General features: G+C 29.7%; 2 protein-coding genes across 2 annotated transcripts; one reads left to right on the top strand and one right to left on the bottom strand.

Moving 5' to 3' along the window:
- Positions 8617-9288, bottom strand: LOC105163700. The gene has a single exon (XM_011082142.2). It carries the CDS (start codon positions 9286-9288, stop codon positions 8617-8619), a length of 672 nt encoding a protein of 223 aa, XP_011080444.1.
- On the top strand, positions 15847-20671 carry LOC105163663 (signal peptide peptidase). The gene is given in 13 exon segments (XM_011082103.2): positions 15847-16019; positions 16594-16699; positions 17215-17330; positions 17437-17588; positions 17673-17758; positions 18644-18771; positions 18980-19030; positions 19519-19605; positions 19723-19792; positions 19937-19998; positions 20000-20074; positions 20167-20244; positions 20367-20671. Coding segments are annotated over 12 exon segments (1023 nt in total). The 5' UTR covers positions 15847-16019; positions 16594-16659; the 3' UTR covers positions 20445-20671.

The following is a 20999-nucleotide window of genomic DNA, read 5'->3' as shown; positions in this document are numbered from 1 at the left end:
GCAGCATTCATCACATTTGCCCATCTCTCCAATCATTTATTGTTAATTAATTTCATAATTATCGGTTCAAATATTAATATTAAATAATTTTTTTCTCTAATTGTTGAAACTTTTAAATGAAATGATCGTTTAATATTATCATCAGAGCCTAGACCAAAATTAGAAGTTTTGGGTTCGAATCTCGTTGTCACCCATTTATAAATTCGCATACAATGAAATGGGGCACGATAAAGTATCTAAACTATTAGAAAAGAAAACTTTCTGTTGTACCAATTTATGATTATCCAAATTTACCCTTTATTTTATTTCATCCCCTTAAAAAACAATTGACCAAATTAGTAATTTCAATATTTTTTTAATAATCTTACAATTATATTTTTTTTTCTTAACCATCCACTACTTTATATTTCTCTGTCACCTTAGTTATCCATATTTAATACAATTTATAATTATAATTTATTATTTTCATAAGTTTCTTTTTTAAAAAAAAAATCACTCACATGAAAATTCTTTCTTTATATTCACGGAACTGCGTGCGACAATAATTAGTTAATATTAAATAATTTTTTTCTATCAGTTTTAGCCTTTAGATGGAGTAACCTTTATATGTGTAACGTTAAATGATTTTTTTGTATAATTACACATACTTTATTTGAGGTTGATGTAATTATACGCAAGTCCCATATGGTTTGAAAAAAATATTCAGTACCCTTGATATTTATTTTCGTCCAATAAATAGATACATCAATTAGTTAAAATTCAGTGAATATATTGATTTTTAACGAAAATATAAATAAAAATTTATATTTATCTCTAATTGATCATATATGATTAAAAGTGCAGCAATCCACGTCCTATAAGATCAAAAGGTATAAATTTTTATTTTATTAATATTAATAAATTTTGTAAATTTTAATTAATCATAAATTTATTTAGAAGGTAATTATAGTGGGGAGAGGGGTTGCAAGTAAGGACAAGTGTCGCTTCCCCCCAAACGGCCATTAGCCGGTCCACCTGAGCTCTCCGCATTTGGTGGAACCCTTATCATTATTGCATTTTTCTTTTATCTCAATTAAATTTAGAGTGTATGTCTGCATCTATGAAATTTGAATTTGAAATAAATATTTGGGAACAAAAAAATTCAATGATTTTATATTATAAAATTTTAAAAACTTATAATGTTCAGCAAAACGTAATTCAAATTCATAGTTGAAAGATTTTAAAATCTTCTGAATTTGTAATTATCTAAAGAAAATATTATCGAGGATTTGATATGTACAAGTTCGAATCTATCGATCCAAATATAGGCCCAAATTTATCAGCTTTTTAAAATTATAATTTTTTTTACAAAATTTATAAAATCGTATAAGCTCTTATGTAAAAAAAATAAATTTAACCCATCATATTTTATGAGATTATTTTAAACTATTTTCATTAAACATTACTTTTCTATAATTGTTGCTTCCCTGCAAAGCAAAATATTTATTTATATAATTTTAAATTTTAATGATTTTTTTATAGTTAGAGTTATATAAGGGGCTTATTATATCAAATATTAACATTTTATTTATACAAATATTTTAAGGTTTATTTTTTAAATAAATATTTTATAAGAGGTAGGACATATAAGATACAAGCCAATTAAATAATAATTGTATTAAAATAGAATAAAGGGTGCGAAGGCAAGGGAATGTACTTTTCAGAATGCACGGAGTACAATGGTGCAGTGGGAGTATGTGCATGGAATTAAAGTTTCTGAGAGAGAAAGAAAGAAAGAAAGAAAGAAAGAAAGAAAGAAAGAAAGCGGCGGTGGAAGAGACGTTTCTGTGTCTACAGTTTGTTTGTCTCCCAATTCCCCAAATCTGATCTCCTACATGCACCCACATGCACCCTATCTCTGTCCTCTCTCACTCCCCACACTCGCCATCTCCCCCTCGTGCGGATCACTTTCCTTTCCCAAATAGATCATAGTCTAAATAAAAAATGTAAGGGAATATACATATATATATATAATATTTAAAAACAAATCCTTATAGTTAACATTGTGAGCATTTTTTAATCCTAATTCCTAAATATTTCAAGAAAATCATTTAATTTTTATTATAACAAAAAGTTTAATTCGTTTTCATACGAACTACCACCACAATTCAAGACATTCTCTGCCCTCACCCACCAAAAAATTAAAAAAAATAAAATCCATAGTTGATTACTTAAATGGTACTTATATATATATTCCATCATCGTAGTTTTACGTTTATAAAAGAAATTGAACCTACAACTATTTGACATAAAATGAACCATCCATTCATTTGACCTAATAATATTGATTTTATACTTAGAGGGTCTTCAAAAACATCTTATGAAATGATTGAAAGCTTATAATATCAATAAAATTATTTGATAGTTATTTTTTTGGAGAATTTATCAGTTCAAAATAAAATATTTATGATCTTTAAGCTCTTTAAAAAAAAGTAAACTAGACCCATTTTATATATTCAATAGACAAAAAATTTGGACGTTTTTTTCCCATACAATAAAATATCTATTTTTATAATTTTAGATTCTAATAATTTGATGACCTATTCGATTTTTTTAGTAATTATTATAATATCCAGAGCTTATTATATAAACTACTTTGATATTTTATTTATAGCAACACTTTAAGAATTTATTTTTAACATAAAATTCAATATCTTTACATTTTTAAAATATTTTATTAGCCAAACACAATTAATCTTAATTGTACAAAATGGTCTAGCTATATAAGAGGTACAATTTTTTTTGAATAAAACATTTGAAGAAACTTAGTCAAACATCCCATTATTAATAACACATTTATTTATATTTCATTAAGCACATTACATCTTCTCTCTAAATATATAAACTTTTTTTGAGTTGACTAAAACCCTAGTTTAATAAAATATCGATGAGGCTACAATATTCGAATTGAAAAATAATTTAATTTTTTAATTTTTTTAATGATTTAATTATAATTATATTACTAATTTTAATTATTAATATATGTTTATTATTGATATTAAATATTTATAATTAATCTATAATTACTAAATAAATCAATACCCACGTATTAGTAAAAGTATGGAGAAGAAGCCCTAAAAGTGAGAAAGAAGGAGCGTGGGGCGACGCATCGACGAGGAAGTGTGTGAGCGTATGCGTGTAGATGGGGGTGAAAAGGGAAAGTGTGGGTTACAGCGGAGATCTAGTGAATGAGGCCTAGAGAGAGAAAGTAAGAGAGAGAGAGAGAGAGATTGGGACACGAATGACGAGGCGCGTCTCGAGCCCACCGTTGCCCCTTCTCTCTAGGTGTGGGTGTGTGTGTGTGTGAGGAGAAAAGGAGAGGGAGAAGGTCACCACCGCCTGCATATATCCCGCGATTTCCTCCGCCGTACCTTTTTGTCTCCGTCTGCCCCCTTCCTTCCTCTCCACGCGCTCTCCCCCACCACTTAATTAGATGTATACTTTTTATAATTTAAAACATTATTTTTAATATTTTTAAAATTTTATTTCATTTTAAAATAAATAAAATTAAGGATAGTTATATATATATTTTTCGAAATATGGTGTAATTATACGTGAGCTTCATATGCTATGGAAAATTATATCTAATACTCTTGATGTTTTGTTTCCATCTAACAAATAAGTCACTCTATTGATCAAAATTCACTGAATTTGCTGATATTAACAAATACATAAAAAAAATTATATTTACGATTGACTTAATACTGACTTAGTATTATAGGTCAAATAAAAATTTTTATAACTAAATTACCCTTATATATTTTCAAGCATTAATACATGTGATGAGATATATTTTCATCGTTATAAATATAATTTAGTTTGAAAAAAATTATTTGACATACAATAAATAAGTAATAAATCAATCCAGCGTAAAATATTAATTCTCGTTCAATTTTTCTGTTAATATAAGCAAATTCAGTGAATTTGACTAACAAATAGACTTATTTGTTAGGCAATAGCAGATTTCAGAAGTAGATATAATTTTTCAAATCACATTAGATTCATATATGATGGCACCAAACCTCAAGAGAGGAGGGGTGTAATTATTCCGTAACTTTATGTGATAAAATTTAGAAAAATAAAAATAATTAAGAATAAAAGAAAAAAAGGTAGGAGAGGAAGGTATGATAGTGGAAACAAGCTACACATATCTACGACCGTGTTGAGATGGTTGGGATTTCACCTTTTTTCCTTTCTGATTACGTCTGCAACTTGCTGCTTAATTCGTGGCTGAATCCATTGTTGATATATATAAAAGAAAGTTTCCGAAACAGACACAAATATTGATGATACAAACGTTGTCTTAAAGTCAACTTACCCATTTAAGGTAAATTGTCTTATTAGTCATATGTATGTATGTATGTATGTATGTATTTATTCCCTTGTTGCAAGAGTTGGGACTGTTGATAATTATGCGTAGGGTATCGATTTTTCTAAACCCCAATAAATTAAAAAATTATCTAATATAATATCGAACACGTATTGAATACGGATATAATGTAAACTTGCATTAAAAATGTATCGAATACATTATTTATATATTCGGAAATATATATAAAGAATTGGTATTGGACAAGCGTTTAGGTTGTCCTACACGTTTAGTTTTTTTTTTTTTAATATATTAGTCTTTGTGCTATATTGTTCCTATGTGCATATAATAAATAATTTTTATATTTTAAAATATATTATGGATCATAGTAAAATATATAAACCAATGCATTATATTAATAAAAAGAAAGAAATAATAATTTATCAGTTAATGGAAAATTTGAAAAGTTGAATACGTTAGTTATTTTATCATGAAAAATAATTTTGACTTCACAAAAAATTGATTCAGTGGTGTCATTAACTCCGTTTATGAGTGTGAAGGATTTTCTTTTTATATTAGTATATATATATATTTTTTTAGACCATTTATTTTGGTTAAGAACTTAGATCTAAGACAACCTTAATTTTACATTTTATTTTTATATTTTTCGTAATGCATATTCTAATTTTATGAGAAATTAAGAGTATGTATAATTAAATAATACCTTGATCAGTGACATATAAATATAATTATTATGAATTTAATGAATTTGAATTAATAAAATAGAGGAGCACTCGAATAAATAAATTAGAGAAAAAAATTAAATAAAAAATAGTAAAAATATTTAAACAAAAAAAAATTACAGTGAATTTAAAAAAAATAATATATTAAATTTAAATTTAAATATCGAAGACTAAAATAAATTTTATAGAGCTAGTGACATGACATAATTTGGAGGTGGATCTGAAATTTGGCAAAGAAGAGTGGGGTAACGCACTAAAAAGCGCGTGGAAGTAAAGTGACAAGGGTTTCCAATATTGGGCTTTAGGGTGGAGTCAGAAATCAGTGAATTTTCATTAACCAATCTTTTCACATTCAATATTTAAGTAGGTTGGATCCAAGGAATTGGGCATGGGCATTGGTATGGGCATGGCATGTAATTTTTATTAGATAGAAGCGAACCTTATAGATATAAAATTTAATGTTAAAATTATATTTTTGGTTATGTAACTTTGAATTATTAATACTTTTGATTCTGTAATTTATTCTATTTATATAGTTTTTTTTTATTTTTAACTAATTTAGTCCTAAATATCTCATGTTTGGTCTTTCTTGAATAAATTTAGTTCCGTATTGATAATTTTGGGTTCTAATCACTCATAATTACAGGATAAAAATGATATTATTACTGTGTGAAGTGGATCAAAATTGTCAATACGTGATTAAATTTGTCAAAGAAGTACTAAATGTGAGATGTTCATAACTAAATTCGTAAAAAAAAGAAGAATAAATGTGTACACGAAGTAAATTACGGGACCAAAAGTGCTAACGAACTAAAAAGAACCAAAAACATAGTTTGTCAAATTTAAAATTTTCGAACTACAAAAGATTTGCGTCTAATAACACCAAAACTCATGGAAAGGAAGTGTAAACATCCCTAAATCTTTTATTGAAAATAAACAAAAATTAAAAATTAATAATCCCTAAATCATTTACATCAATTTTTGTAGCTTATTGATAAAAGTGAAATTTTAAATATTTTAAAATATTTATTTGAGCATTTACACTCCAACAATCCAAATTTAATTTTTTCATACTTTCACTTCTCTCACAAACATTCCCAATTTTCAATATTATTTTTTCTGAAATTTCTGATGAACTTAAATTATAGTGAGAAACGAAAATTAAAAGTATTAATCAATTATAAAATTGTTTAATTCTTTTTTTTTAAAAATTTTTTCAGCACTAAAATTTAAAATCCAAAATAGTTTTTCAATAATAATTTTTCTGAGTATATAATTAGGTCAATTGAGCCTTTAGGTTTTAGGTAACTATTGGGCTGTTTATTAAGGCATATTAGACTTCGCGGCCCAGTTTAAAAGATGAAAGCCCATTTACGTGCTATGACTTAATTGTCAGTTGAAAAGAAATAGCAGCCTTGACATCATTATTATAGCAAATGTATTTTTTATTATTATTAAGGATATATAAATTTAAAAAATTAACATCTTTTTAACTCTCATTCAAAATTCTAAAATAATAATTAAGTAAAAGTATATTTATTTATACGTATTCTTATTAAAAATATATTAATCTGATCCCATAATTTAATACAAAATACGATTTTATTAATTAATCGATACACATTCTAATTTCACATGAAAACCTATACAAAATTAAAAATACATATTTTTTGTTAAAAATAATAAGCCCGTAATTTCTGTCCTATAACCATAGGAGGGCGAGACTTATGGTCCTCTTCAATTTTGAATTTGCAATTGAAAACTATAATTATTAGAAAATTAGCCATTTAATCCAAATTTTGCTGGAAATAGGCACATGCTTGGTACGCGACTCGCTTTAATTTGGGGATTTTTAATTTTTTGGATACTTTTGCTAATGTATTATTAATTTGGGAATTTTTAATTTTTCGAATACTTTTGCTAATGTATTATTAATTTGTGGATTTTTAATTTTTCCGAACTTTTCGGATACTTTTGCTAATTTTTTTTCCCTAGTGACATCAAGACTAGACATGCCATTCATATAGTTATACGACCAAAATTATTTTTCGGCCTTAGGTTCCTCATTCCATGTCGGCAAAAGTAACCAAAATAAAATAAAACGCCCAAAGTAATGGACTAGATCGTGTGCAGGGCACGTGATAATATCCATCCAATTAAGTTTTTTAAGTGATATTTGGACTAAACGTGCATTTTCTTCATTGCAATTACAGTCCTCAATTGGATATGATCAAAATTACCACCACCCTACAATAACTGGTTTAATTATATATAATTCTAGTCCTGTAATTTTTGCTATTTGGTATTTGGTGCGATAACTTATTAGGGTAATAATTTAATCCCGTATATTTTTACTTTTCCCGATTTCCGACTATAAAGTTTTGGCCAATTTTATCTTGTAATCGCGAAAAGTAAAAACATACATAATTAAATTACTAGATTAATAAATTACAGAACTAATTAACATATCAAAAAATTATAATTACGAGGTCAAATTTTCACGATCAACGAGTAAAAGTTCTACTAATGCAATATTATATCACTTGAGCCACCTAATTATATATTAATTTTATTGATTCATATATATATAGACGAGCAAAATTAGGGTTTCTACTGCTTAATGGGAGCTCTAGATGAGTGAGTCCCTGTTAAACATTTTACCGTCAGATTAAATTTTTTATTACAAATGATCATATTACATTTTCTATTCTATTTAATATACAAAAAAAATAAAAATAAAAATCCTAGATTGCTAGATGGACAATCAACTAATGGATGCTGCAGTAGATTGAAAATCAATTAATTTCATAAATGTTTTTGATAACCCTAGTTCTAATAATCTCCTATATATATACTACGGCAGTTGAATTCAAAAGGCTACCCTACACCCATCCCCATGTTTTAATCACATAATTCAAGATATGAGTGAAGCGGAATTTACAGTCTTCGTCCTCTCTAAATAAGAGTGATAATTTTACTAAAATTGTTCAATTTTTTTACAGTTTTCGTCCTAAATGAAAATCAATTGGTTTAGAACCAAAATTGCCTAATTCAGGATGCAGCAAATTATGTATATATCTTGATAAGTCAAGAAACTAGCGAAAGAACGACAACGTTCCATATCCTCTTACGAAACGTCTGTTGATGAAAATTTTCAATGGTCAAATTTAACGTCGATCAGAATCAATGGTAAGAAGTGGACGACGGATCATGGGACGACTCAATTCGTTTCGTGTTGATTTATTTTTTTAATTATTGTTAAAGATTGAATCATTAAAATTGCCATGAACAAAAGAAAATTAAGAGATGTCTGTGACAGGATCTCACAAATATGCAATAATTCACACTACTTTTGATGCAGTTGGTAACCTCTTAATCTTATAAACAATTATAAGTCAAAGAAAATAATTAAAAAAAAAAAGTGTTACTTAATTTAAATCTATCTTTGTCTGATGAACCCTAAAAATCGGAACTAATCTATTTCTGAAATCTGGTAATAAAATTAGAGAAATTTTAATTAATTAATTAACCTTCAGCCTCCTTCTGCTTCCACTCCAAGCCTATAAACCTGCAGGGCGAAAACCTGATTTTGTACTCTGAAATCGTCTCAAGCTTTGGCGACCAATTCTGATCTCTACACCCCACCAGCTGATTGTAATGCTTCTGCAGCTCCGGCGTGCTGCACAAGAACCTGTTGCCACCGTTTCCACATCCGTCGCTAATTATATTCTCCTTGTTATCATCATCGTCATCATGGTCATCATGTCTGCTGATCAACCTCGTGATGAACTCCGGCACAATCCTGATGACAACCCTTCCGTCGGAGCCCCGCAAGTACTCAAACGGGCACTCCTTGAAGCTAACCGGGCCGCCCCGTTTGTTGTTGTTCGGGCCGCCGGACCCCAGCGACGCTAGGGACGAAGCGGAGAGGACGGTGCTCGTGAAGCAGTCGAGGGGAAGAAGGAAGTAGGTTTTACCATGGACGAGCTCGTCGTCGATGGCGAGTGAAGGGACGGGGTGCCCGATGAAGAAGGAGTCCGCGTGGCAAACCATGTGGTCAGGGAACTGGAACATGATCTCTCCCGCGAGGTGCTTCCCGGTGAGGATCCTGGTGGCACCGCCATATAATATGATCTTCACGGCGGCGGAGGCAGAACATTCGGGGCGGAAGCAAAGACTGATTATTGCATTGCCCATTAACCAAGATTCCTTAGTTTCAATTAAACTCTGAGATTTAGACAAGAAATGTTGGATTTGAGGATTAGTTTGTACGTAGATATATACTATATTAATGTATATGTATATATATTAGTGTAATGGAGGAAGTGGATTGACTTTGAGCAAGTCTTGATGTATGTGTGTATATGTATGTATATGCTGCTGAGGGGGTGGGGTGGGTGGTCAGTAATGCCGGCTCTGAAACGATCTAACTGTCATTTTAAGGTGATGTTTTCCTAAACCTAATTACTGCGCGACTTGTTAGATAATAGACCGCCCACAACTTATGCAACTTCAATTTTGTAGTATAATCATCTTATTAATCTTGGTTTAACATTAAAAAATTATTTCTCATGCTTATCGGGTTATGACAAAAGCATTGCTCATAGGTATTACTTATATATATATATCTATATATATTTACGGCTAATATTTTGATCTTACTTGTTAAAATAACGAAAAATAAAAATTGTGTAGTCGTGTTTGTTCATTTTTAATTATGGTGATTAAGTGAAAATATACTAATTAATTAATTAATTAATTGAACTTGACGTACATTGAATGTCGTCATGTGACCCCATGCATTTATTTACAAGACCTAAAAAGATATGACCAAAACAAACTCTAAGTTGGAAATTGGCACATGATACGGTGTACATTGGCATCTAATTCAAACCTTCTATATATATATATTATGTGATATGGAAAACAAAATATTGAAACATCTATTTAATGTAAAATTAAGATAATATCACCTGAATAAATATAATATTATTAGTCATGGTTAAAAGTACATAGACGTAACAAATAATTACATGTTGACCACGGCCACACAACATGAGTTATTGGTCGTGGTTTTTGCCAGTGTAGCTAAAAATATTTGTCATAACTAATTAGAGTCATGACAAACATTTTTGCTATTCCATATAGTGGATAAATAAAGTTTTTGAATCAATTTTGATTTAATCATGTTGAATAATAGTTATTTATCACGAGTCTATAGTGAATAAAACTATAGGCAATAATAATTTTCTTTCTAGTCTATATCCAGACTACATGAAAATAATACAATATAAATAAAAGATAATATAGAGACTTATAATAATAATAAGTCTAGTATTATCATTAATTTAGGTACTAAGTAACAATTTTTTTTTTATTTTATCAACAACAACAATATTAAAAAATATATGTACTAGTCAAGACATACATATATACAGTGATAATCCAATAACAAAAAATTTCATAAAATTATAAGTTGTCTTTATAATAGTATTGTTGTTAATTTATAGACAATTCGGACAAAAATCATTTACAATTGAATTATATTTTTTAATTCAAATCGGGTTTTTCTCAGACATGAACGAATAATATAAGTATGATAAGTGTAACACACTCGTCTTATATTGATTAGTGTACATCTCAAGAGAAGTACTCGATTACATAATAAATATATTACACTTATTATATAATTGATTTGATTTGATTAAAAAAAAATTCCGATGGGACTGAAAAAATAAATGGTGAGTGTCAATTCTTGTTCCATTTTAATTAAGCAGGCATGAAGTGGGCAAGTGAATAAATGCATGCTATCAAAACAACCATCAACACTCGCAATCAAAGTACTTATTACCACTTTTTGCACTGCACATTGAAATTGAAGTTTTCAGCACTTTTTGATGAATTGTCAAAATCTCAAAGTCTTAAGAGTTGCAAGTTGATCACTCTTTAAAGTCGCTATTTGTTTGTTTTCTATACAAGTAATTATGAAAAGCTTATATACGATCTATTTACACAAAGTATTCTTAATATTTAAAAATTTACGTAGGTATATACCTATTATAAATGTTGGCATCATTTGTAGAAATTATCCTTGTTGTTTGAAAAATTACGCATGTAATTTTAAGAAACATCAACACCGTCACATAAACTATCCCTATTTTTCAATCGCGATGAGTGGTTTCTATAATTACATAATTAAAAAAATATGAATAATTTATATAAATAAATCATAATTCATGAGTGCAAATGAAATTATTCATTGAAAAAAAATGTACAAAAGGTGAATCCTAATAATTAACATGAGAAATAATACTACTTTTTTTTTTATTTTGTTATGAGAAAAATTAAAATATATGTAAACATAGGTAGGTAGCTAATAGATCAAACAAGTCATCTAGCTGGCCAGATATCATCTCAAACACGTGACCTGAAACTTTATATATCATTATAGGCTTCAACCGTAAATTAAAGTTCATCGATCATGTATTGGTTTATATATTATTTATAATATATTTTAAAATATAAAAAAATATTATTTATTATATGTATGTAGAGATTCGTGCCATGACGGCCCTCCACACTCACAAACGGCATTAATGACACCACTCTAATTTCTCGTAAAGTGAAAAATGTTCTTCAACTAATAGTATAACTAACTTATTCAAATTTTCAAATTTGTCAAAAAAGGAGGAGATTCAAAACTAAATTCGTAAAAAAAAAAGGATTAAATGTGTAAATAGAGTAAATTATAGGATAAAAAACGCTAACGACCTAAAGTTAATTATAGAACTAAAATTGTATTAATCAAAATTATTAATTAATTTTAAGTTCACATTAAAGATCATACAAGTTACAAAATTTGAGAAGTCTATATCTCAGAAAAATTGAGTTATTATTTATTTATATAGACATGTGACTTTTTTAAATGATCATGAAAATAATACCATAATTAACATGTTTTCTTTAATTTATCATTTGACTTCACTTATTTCCTTCTCCACGCAATCATATTCAGCTCACTACTTTTTATATTTATATCATCAACTTGCTATATATATATGTATATGTATATTAATATTGTGGGACTAATATTGTGTTACTAATTAAAATAATATTATTTTTTAAATCATTTTTCCAATTAAGAAAAGCAAAATCTAATTTATATCTATATAGTACGTAGTCTTCAATAATTAATATTAATATTATTAGAAAATTAATTAATTGGATTGAATCAAACTAATTGGACATGAACACAATTTGGAACTATTCAATCATGTCACGATTTTAGGTAAGTGCAAAAATAAAAGTCGACTATTTCGAGTCATCAATGTACGTCGTTTTATTTATTTATTTATTTAATATATATATATATATATATATTTCTTAATTAATATACACATGTGACTTTAATTAATATTTTGGATATTTATGTAATATATATATATGAGAGAGAGAGAGAGAGGGGCTGAATTAATTAAAACAATTTCTTGAACAATATCATATATAAAATAATAATTTCAGTATTAAATTCTCAGCCGACGTACGCGGAGAAGAAGAAATTAATTAAGATAAAGTTAGAAATTTGATTAGTCTAACTATTTCTCAAAATTGACTTGTTATTTATATATATATATACACACATGTATGTCTTTTTTCCTTTATCATGAAAATAATATCATAATTAGCATTTTTATTTAAATCACCATTTGATTTCACTGATTTCCTTCTCTATCATATGCTATCATATTCAGCTGACTGGTTTTTATATCATCAACTTGATATAGATATCACAAATTATGAAAACATAACTTGTTAGCTCTGGTCTATATCGTTTACGGCGGATTTCTTGATTTGTTGGGGTGATTTCATAATGATTCATAATTATACTGCACTCTTGTACTTTTTCTCTGTTTAATGAAATTTACGTTTATCGAAAAAAATATAACTTGCCATTATTATCAATTAGGCGCAGTGGTCCGCCGTTCCGATGTGCATATAAGAAATAATATTTTGTATTTTAAAATATATAATCAAAAAATATATATAAACCAACACATTATATTTCTAAAAAAAGAAAAAAATCAATTTAGGAGTATTGTTGACATAATAATAAAATTGGTGTTGCGGTGTCATAACCATCACTTGTAATAAAAAAAAAGCCCTTTTCTTTTTATATAGCATAGATATATAAGTACAATAATAATAATTAAGGACAGAGACATTTTTTTGTTATTTTGTCATATTAATAACAACTTTTACAAATTTCATTAGCACGTGGAGTTATGTCTAAGTTATTAACTTATTATTATTGACAATTAACTCATATGTATAACAACGTCAATATTGAAAACAATGATAATTTTTTGTTATGGTTAATTAATTTGATCAATTATTACTGTTATTTTTGTAGGTGAAATTGAGATCTTAATTATTATTAAAAATTATGACAATTTTTTTTGCTCATAGCTGAAAATCATTTCAAATACTTGAATATTATTGATTTTGTTCGACTGTAATAGATAGTATTTATTTAGTATGATTTTTACAATGTATTCTTTTATAATATATGGAATAATCTATTTTTTCATAGTGCCATATATTAATACGCGAAATCACATAAAACCCGGTGCTTTAAAAACTCAGCTAAAAGCATTCATGTGTTTTAAAAAGATGCTAAACCCCCCTTCTTTTTTTAAAATATAGTTCAATCACCCATTTTCATTTAATATAATTACTAGCGTTAACTTTTTGATAAAGTGACCATTATACCCTTGTTATACCATCCTGACCCAAGAATAAGGTATCAAAGCCTATAACTTGCACTGGTCTTACTAACATGACAATCCCAATAAACAAGTCCGATCCGACAAACTGAGTCATCATACAACAGAGATGATACGTCATGCAGGTTGCTAATATCTTAATACACGTCACAGTAAAAAATCTTCAGTTGACTCCAAGAGACCCACCTGGAATCAACACTTTAGTTAGTAATTAATGGAATTTCTGAATACGTGGACGGACTTAGTAAGACTCGACCAAAAGTTATATTTTGTCTAGATAAATTCAAATTCTAAAATTCTTTTTTTATTATGTAGCTAACACGTGCAGCTATCCAACGGTACCAGATTCACCCCAACTACCTTATGGATCATGTAGGTTGCTAATATTTTTATTATGCAGTTATTTCGGTAACGCAAGCTATCACACTTATACTCTCATTATCACTCAATTTTTAGGCTATTTTCAGCATACTTTTTGTACTCCACATAATTTTCATCACTTTAATATTACTTACAACCACTTTCTCACTTTGATTCAAGTTTTTCATTTATTTATTCAGTAAGAACATTACTGACATAAGCATTGGAGTCTAACCTCTGTTTTGTAGGTTCAACGTCCCACAGTAATCTTAAAATTTTTATGAATGTCGTGTGACCATTATGGTGTTACTGGACCGCAGCACTCGGCGAAAATATTTATGTTAAAAAGTACATATAAATATATATATATTTATATATATATATATAAATACGTGTAATACATCATACATATAATTTTATTAAACAAGTATGTTATAACTTATAAATTCTTATACAATTACGTGTACACATAATTAAAATATAACATATCATTACTCAAAAAATTATAGAATATTATAGATTTTCAGTGTATATATTTGATATAATATTTTAAAATTGTATTGATAATTTATTTTTTAAAAAAATTCAATATATGTATAACTACACAAGCAAAAATTATGTAATTATGAACAATATGCAAAAAACTATAATAATTTTAAATTTATACAGTCTATATAAATTCTATACTCATTATAAAAATCATAAATTTTAGATATGTTTATTTTAAACAAAATTCTTTATAATAATTTAAACTATATTTTAATTAGGGAAACTTTCGTGGTAGGCATATTTTAGAGAAAACTTTATTTATAATTTAAAAGTGTAAAATGTATTTAATCCTTGGTAATATTGTCACTGCACAAATGTTAGTTAGATATTGACGATGATAGTATGCTAATGATGCTTAACTCACTTGACACCTCATGTCTTAGAGGTTATGGTCCAAACCACGCTTCGCGCGTGGGATGATTCCATCAATACATCTATATGATTGTAAGTAAATCACAATGATTCACATAAAGTGAGATAATTATCCATTAAGATTCAAATTCATGACCTTGAACTTGTTTATGGGATCTCAACTTTAGTCTCGACCGTTAGATTGAGAAATCATTGGTAACGCTATAATCAATTATAAAATTATAATTCAAATTGTAATTATTTTTTTTTAAAATTAATTATTCCAAAACCAGATTATGCATTCTACGAACCAAATTACAGGAAGTATTTTTTTTTCTCTAATTAAAATTTGAATAATCTATGAGAAATTGGATCAAACCCGTTGCTGAAGATATTTTCAGAATCTGACGTGGCGTTTGGTCATTGGGCCAGTACGCGTTCGGGGACGTGGCGGATCCACCTAAGCATAACTGCATCTTATAATTCTACAGTTACTTTGTTGGGCAACTAATATTTCCTACAGTATCTTATCCTACGATTATTAGGTACCACAGCTTCATGTGGGTTGTACATTGGACTATCACATGAAAAGCCCACGTCGCTGGTCAAAATGTACAATACGTACGAGCGACTGTAACTGAAAGAGGTTCCTATGTCCCAGTGATGGGATTTTTTGCCAAAAAATTATAAATGCTAAATGAGCCCATTTTTGATTTTCTATTACGAGTGTGTGAAAATCTAAACCCTCTCTCTCTCTGTTTCTCTGTCTCGGTGTGTGAAAATTGCACACACTTAAGGTGATTACGATCTGTCTGATTGGAATTGAAGAGATTAGTGTACAGGGAGAGAGAGATAGGAAACGCCATCAATTTCCTCTTCTCTAAGGTTTTTCTTTGCCGCTTCTCTCTCGATTTATACGTATATTTGTATGCGTGTGTGTGTGTGTGTGTGCCTGTGTGCGTACATGTATGTATATTTTTGCTTTTATCTTTATTTTCTTGAATCAAGACTAATTTTTTCGTTTGGATTTTTTCTGTTACAAAAAGTTCAAGAATGTGGGTCGATGATTAGAATTCAAGAATTAGTTAGCACATTGGTTCAGAGATGTAATTCTTAACTATTGGATTGGGTTTTTTGCTATGTTGTTTCCTTTTCTATTCTTTTTTCTTTTTTCTTTTTTCTATTTTCTTGACATGATCTTGAGATTAAATTTGCCAATACCCGAAAGTTTTTCTTGGGGCACTGTGTAAAGAAAGAATATTAAATTTGCATGATTCAATAGATGCTATTTTCCAGTGCCCTGATAACTTTAGTGGCCTAATCCTTGTTGAAAAGGAAATTCAGAAAACGTAAAGTGGGATTGCAGTCTAGCCTGCTTATTTATGTACAGAATCTTGGAAAGATTGCAGTTTGATGGGCTCGTTGATTATTTATCAATTTCATATATTTGTGTTTTTAGTTTCTTGTGGAGTAGCTTCTGTGGAGAAAAAACGAGGATAGTTCGGAATTTCAATAAGATATTACAATGAAGAATAATGAGCGTCTGGCTAATTTGGCCCTGGCAGGTATGATCTTTTCCCCTTTCATTGATTTCATTTGCTTTTATAGTAAGTAATGTTCTTTCTGTTGTTTTTTCTACGGCAAAAATTGAAAGTATATGATTTACTATTTACAGTTTCTCCACTACATACGAGGAGTTGTGTTTGTTTTTTCCTAGTTGGTTAGTGCTTTCCATATAGATTTTTCGTCTGTTAAGGGCACTGAACTTCTAGTGTCAATGAATCAATCTGTAAAAACAATTCTGGGAATTCTTCATCATTAAAGTAGCAAGATAAATAAACATACTCACATTGTAACAGTTTGTGAAAGAACATTTTCAATTTGATTCAATTGAGGATGTGTCCAGACTCCAGGGGTCATGGATTTATCATCTTCTATGTTCATGCCTGTTGCACTTGCATGTCAGAGTTTATGTTTCTCTTCTACTATGTGCTTGGCAGATAGAATAAAGTTTATAGTTTCAGCCTTGTCTTGGCCTTAGCACATCACATTGTGATAAGGTGCTTTTTCATTGATGCAGGTTTGACCCTGGCCCCACTAGTTGTGAAGGTAGACCCAAATTTAAATGTCATTTTGACAGCTTGTCTAACAGTTTATGTGGGTTGCTATCGTTCTGTAAAGCCAACTCCACCATCAGTAAGTGTGGCATCGAAATGAAATTCCAGAAATTAACATCTCTTTCTTAAGTCTTTTAGCAATTGGTATTCACCTTTTCTTATTCTGTGCTATTTAAATTTTGCAGGAAACAATGTCAAATGAACATGCAATGCGGTTCCCACTGGTTGGGAGTGCGATGTTGTTGTCACTGTTTTTGCTTTTCAAATTTCTGTCCAAAGACTTGGTTAATGCTGTATTAACGTGCTACTTTTTCGTTCTTGGGGTTGCTGCTCTTTCGTATGTGTCTCCCCTATGAGCTATTTCATTAGTGAATAATAGTATTTGTTAATCAACCTCCACTGTTTTGTATTGACTTTGTAGGGCAACAGTGTTACCTGCAATCAAAAGATTTCTACCCAAACCATGGAATGATAATGTCATTATTTGGCGTTTCCCATATATTCGGTGTATGGACTCACTCATATCTCTTTATATCTTTCTTAGTTTGGTTCCTGTATTGGGAGTATGCTGCTTTTGATGCATTCAGTCCTTAAATTTCTCTTTACTCGTCAATACTATTTTGTTGCATGTGATGATACAATTGAGGCTCAATTTCTGTATCACTTTGTAATGCCAATTATATACTTTTTCCAGGATGCTTCAAATACCCATTGGGATTAACACAATTACGTTCTAACTTCCTTGAATGACTATTTTATCTTTTCAAAAGAGTTTACTAGTATATGACAGAGATGTAAATTGCTCCGAAAATCCAAAACTGTGCGGTGGAAAGTTAAGTGTAATTGTTTGTCCTTTGTCTGTGATGAATTCTCATATGCCAGGTCAAGAAACTATTTGTTTATAATGCGTGTGCACTCTCTGATTTTGAAATTGTTATGGTTCCTCACTGAAAAGATGAAGATTTTTGTATGTAAAAGGGCAAATATGGTTTTTGTTTTCATTGATCAGCTTTGATTGTCTGAGATATAATTATGTCTGTTGAAGATTGCATGTGTTTTTACTGAGAGTGAAGGATAATTTTCTGGGTCAAATACAATTATTACTTGGTCGAGTTGGTTACAAGACATCTTCTACAATTTGTATGATGCTTCTTCATAAAATCTACTCTTGTTCTGATTAGATAGTGTCTAAAATCTTTGTCTAGTTGTGCACACTAGCATGCCTTCTTGCACAAATTTTACAGTTCATGATTAGAAAATCTAACTTGACGTAAAACAGTTTAGTGATTGGTTTTCAATCTCAATTAACTTCTCCAAGAATTGGAAGTACGGGTTGTCCGAGCTTTCTATTTGATCTGCTTGATTGACATTGTACTGCTGTCTGTTGTACAGCTTTGGAGGTTGAGTTTACAAAATCACAGATTGTTGCAGCAATTCCTGGAATCTTCTTTTGTGCGTGGTATGCTTCAAAGAAGCATTGGCTAGCTAACAACGTCTTGGGGCTTGCTTTCTGCATTCAGGTTCGACAGCGCAGCAGATTTCTTTAGCTTTATTTCCCTCAAAATCACAAGTTCATGCAAATGCATGAATTGAACTCATGTACCTGGAATGTAAAGCTTTCATATTTATATAGAATCTTTTTCTTTTCTTCTTTTTGTGTACAAGTTTCAAGGAGAAAGCTTTTGCTTGACCTTTCATGTCTCTGGTTTTTCTTTGAAAAAAATGCAGGGGATCGAAATGCTTTCACTTGGCTCATTTAAGACTGGTGCTATTCTCTTGGTAAGGAATTGCATTAGTGAATAGACAGTCACTGTAGATCATAAATCTCTTCAAGACTTCTCTTTATAAACTCGAGGCTTTAAACAAGAATGGGGATATCAACTTGGTCCAAATGTATTACGAACTATGATGTCCTTATCCAAGTTCTCATCCTTCCGCTTTTTATTGCTCTCTCTCTCTCTCTCTCTCACACACACACACACACACACATCATTGTTGTTATTGTTGGTGGTGTCATTGTCATCACTCCAAGGGTGTTTGATTTCACAATCCAGCATTTAGTCTGTTTCAGGGACGGGAGGAAAAAGAGGATTAATCATGATACTTGATATATGATGATGCTTATTTGTTATTAAAATGTATAAATGCCTCCATGCTATATCTATATGATATATAAGACATGTATGCTTGGATTTACTTTATGGTTTATACTACATTATATAATATGTAATTGTCCTTAGTTGATGTGTATGTTCTGCAAATTGCAGACAGGGCTTTTTGTATACGACATTTTCTGGGTATTTTTCACCCCCGTGATGGTTAGCGTTGCTAAATCTTTTGACGCTCCTATAAAGGTCTGTACTTCAATTCTTATAAATATGTGTAGCTATCATGGCAGCAATAGCTCTTGACTATTCCTACATGCTAGTCCCATTTTATCTATTATAATATTCATGCTTCACTTTCTGCAGCTTTTATTCCCAACAGCAGATTCTACACGTCCATTTTCGATGCTAGGTCTTGGTGATATAGTGATCCCAGGTATGAAGTTAACCGAAAATTTCAAACATTATACTTCCGTACAGCTAGAAATTCACCTGGCCACCTCCTGCAAACTTCATCATGTGAATTCGGGATGACTTTCTTGGTTTCAACAGAATTTTAAGGTTTACTTTCACTTTTCAGGAATTTTTGTTGCATTGGCACTAAGATTTGATGTTTCCAGAGGAAAAGAGAGCCAATATTTTAAAGAGCGCATTTGTAGGCTACACAGTTGGTTTGATCCTCACTATCATCGTAATGAACTGGTTTCAAGCTGCACAGGTGAATAATCTTTCTGAAAAAATTGTGTTCACATTTTATGCTTATATCTTGATTTGCGCTACCTATGTTATTGGTTCTTAATGTTCTTCCAGCCTGCACTATTGTACATTGTGCCTGCTGTTATTGGTTTTCTGGCTGCGCATTGCATATGGAACGGGGAAGTCAAACCTGTGAGTCATTTATACTTTCTTGGAAAGGAGATCCAGTAGAGATTTGTTTTTCCTTTGTATTTCTGTGTCGACTGTTTTTCTGGTTACCGTGTAAGTGTTGATTTCTGTACGATGTTGTGCAGTTGTTGGAGTTTGATGAGTCGAAAACAAGTAGCTCTGAAGAAGCTGATGATGCAAAGTCGAGCAAGAAAGAAGAGTGAGATTGATTTGGAAGATGGAAGTGAAGAGAAATCCAATTTGTTTACAAGAAACAACATCAGAAAGTAGTCAACTAACTTATGATCCACAGCCACAGCCACAGCCACAGGTTGTTGTACCAGATTTTGTTGATTAGCAAAAGATTATAGTTTCTTACAGTTTCCATTCTGAGATTTCTCAATGTTCAGACACAACTTCAGTATTCACTCCTTTTTTCTATTTCTTTCCATATTAATCATTACATTATCTATATATATAAAAAGCACACACACACACAAACACATATAACATTTCTTTAGAGTTCAATTATTTATTTGATAAATTGCATCTTTTTCTACTTGAGAACTGAAAAATGATGATAAACTGTGACCAAACACAAGTTTAATTTTCTTCAGTTTGGCCCAAATAATGAAGTAACTACGTTTCGTAGACAAAAAGTATATATTAATGACTATATCCTCTAAGCATATTTTTATACAAAATGACCATCCCTTCAAATTTCTCCATCGAAAACAGTCTGCTCATTACACATTTAAAATTAATAGAAAAAATATTTG

The sequence above is a fragment of the Sesamum indicum genome, linkage group LG6 (genome assembly GCF_000512975.1).
Source record: "Sesamum indicum cultivar Zhongzhi No. 13 linkage group LG6, S_indicum_v1.0, whole genome shotgun sequence".
In the NCBI taxonomy this organism is placed as follows: Eukaryota; Viridiplantae; Streptophyta; class Magnoliopsida; order Lamiales; family Pedaliaceae; genus Sesamum; species Sesamum indicum.
The sequence above is the reverse complement of the archived record's forward strand: the minus strand, read 5'-3'. Positions and strand labels throughout refer to the sequence as shown.

Excerpts from the sequence above, each read along its gene's own strand:
- LOC105163700 (XM_011082142.2), bottom strand. The coding sequence starts at position 9,288 with ATGGGCAATGCAATAATCAGTCTTTGCTTCCGCCCCGAATGTTCTGCC.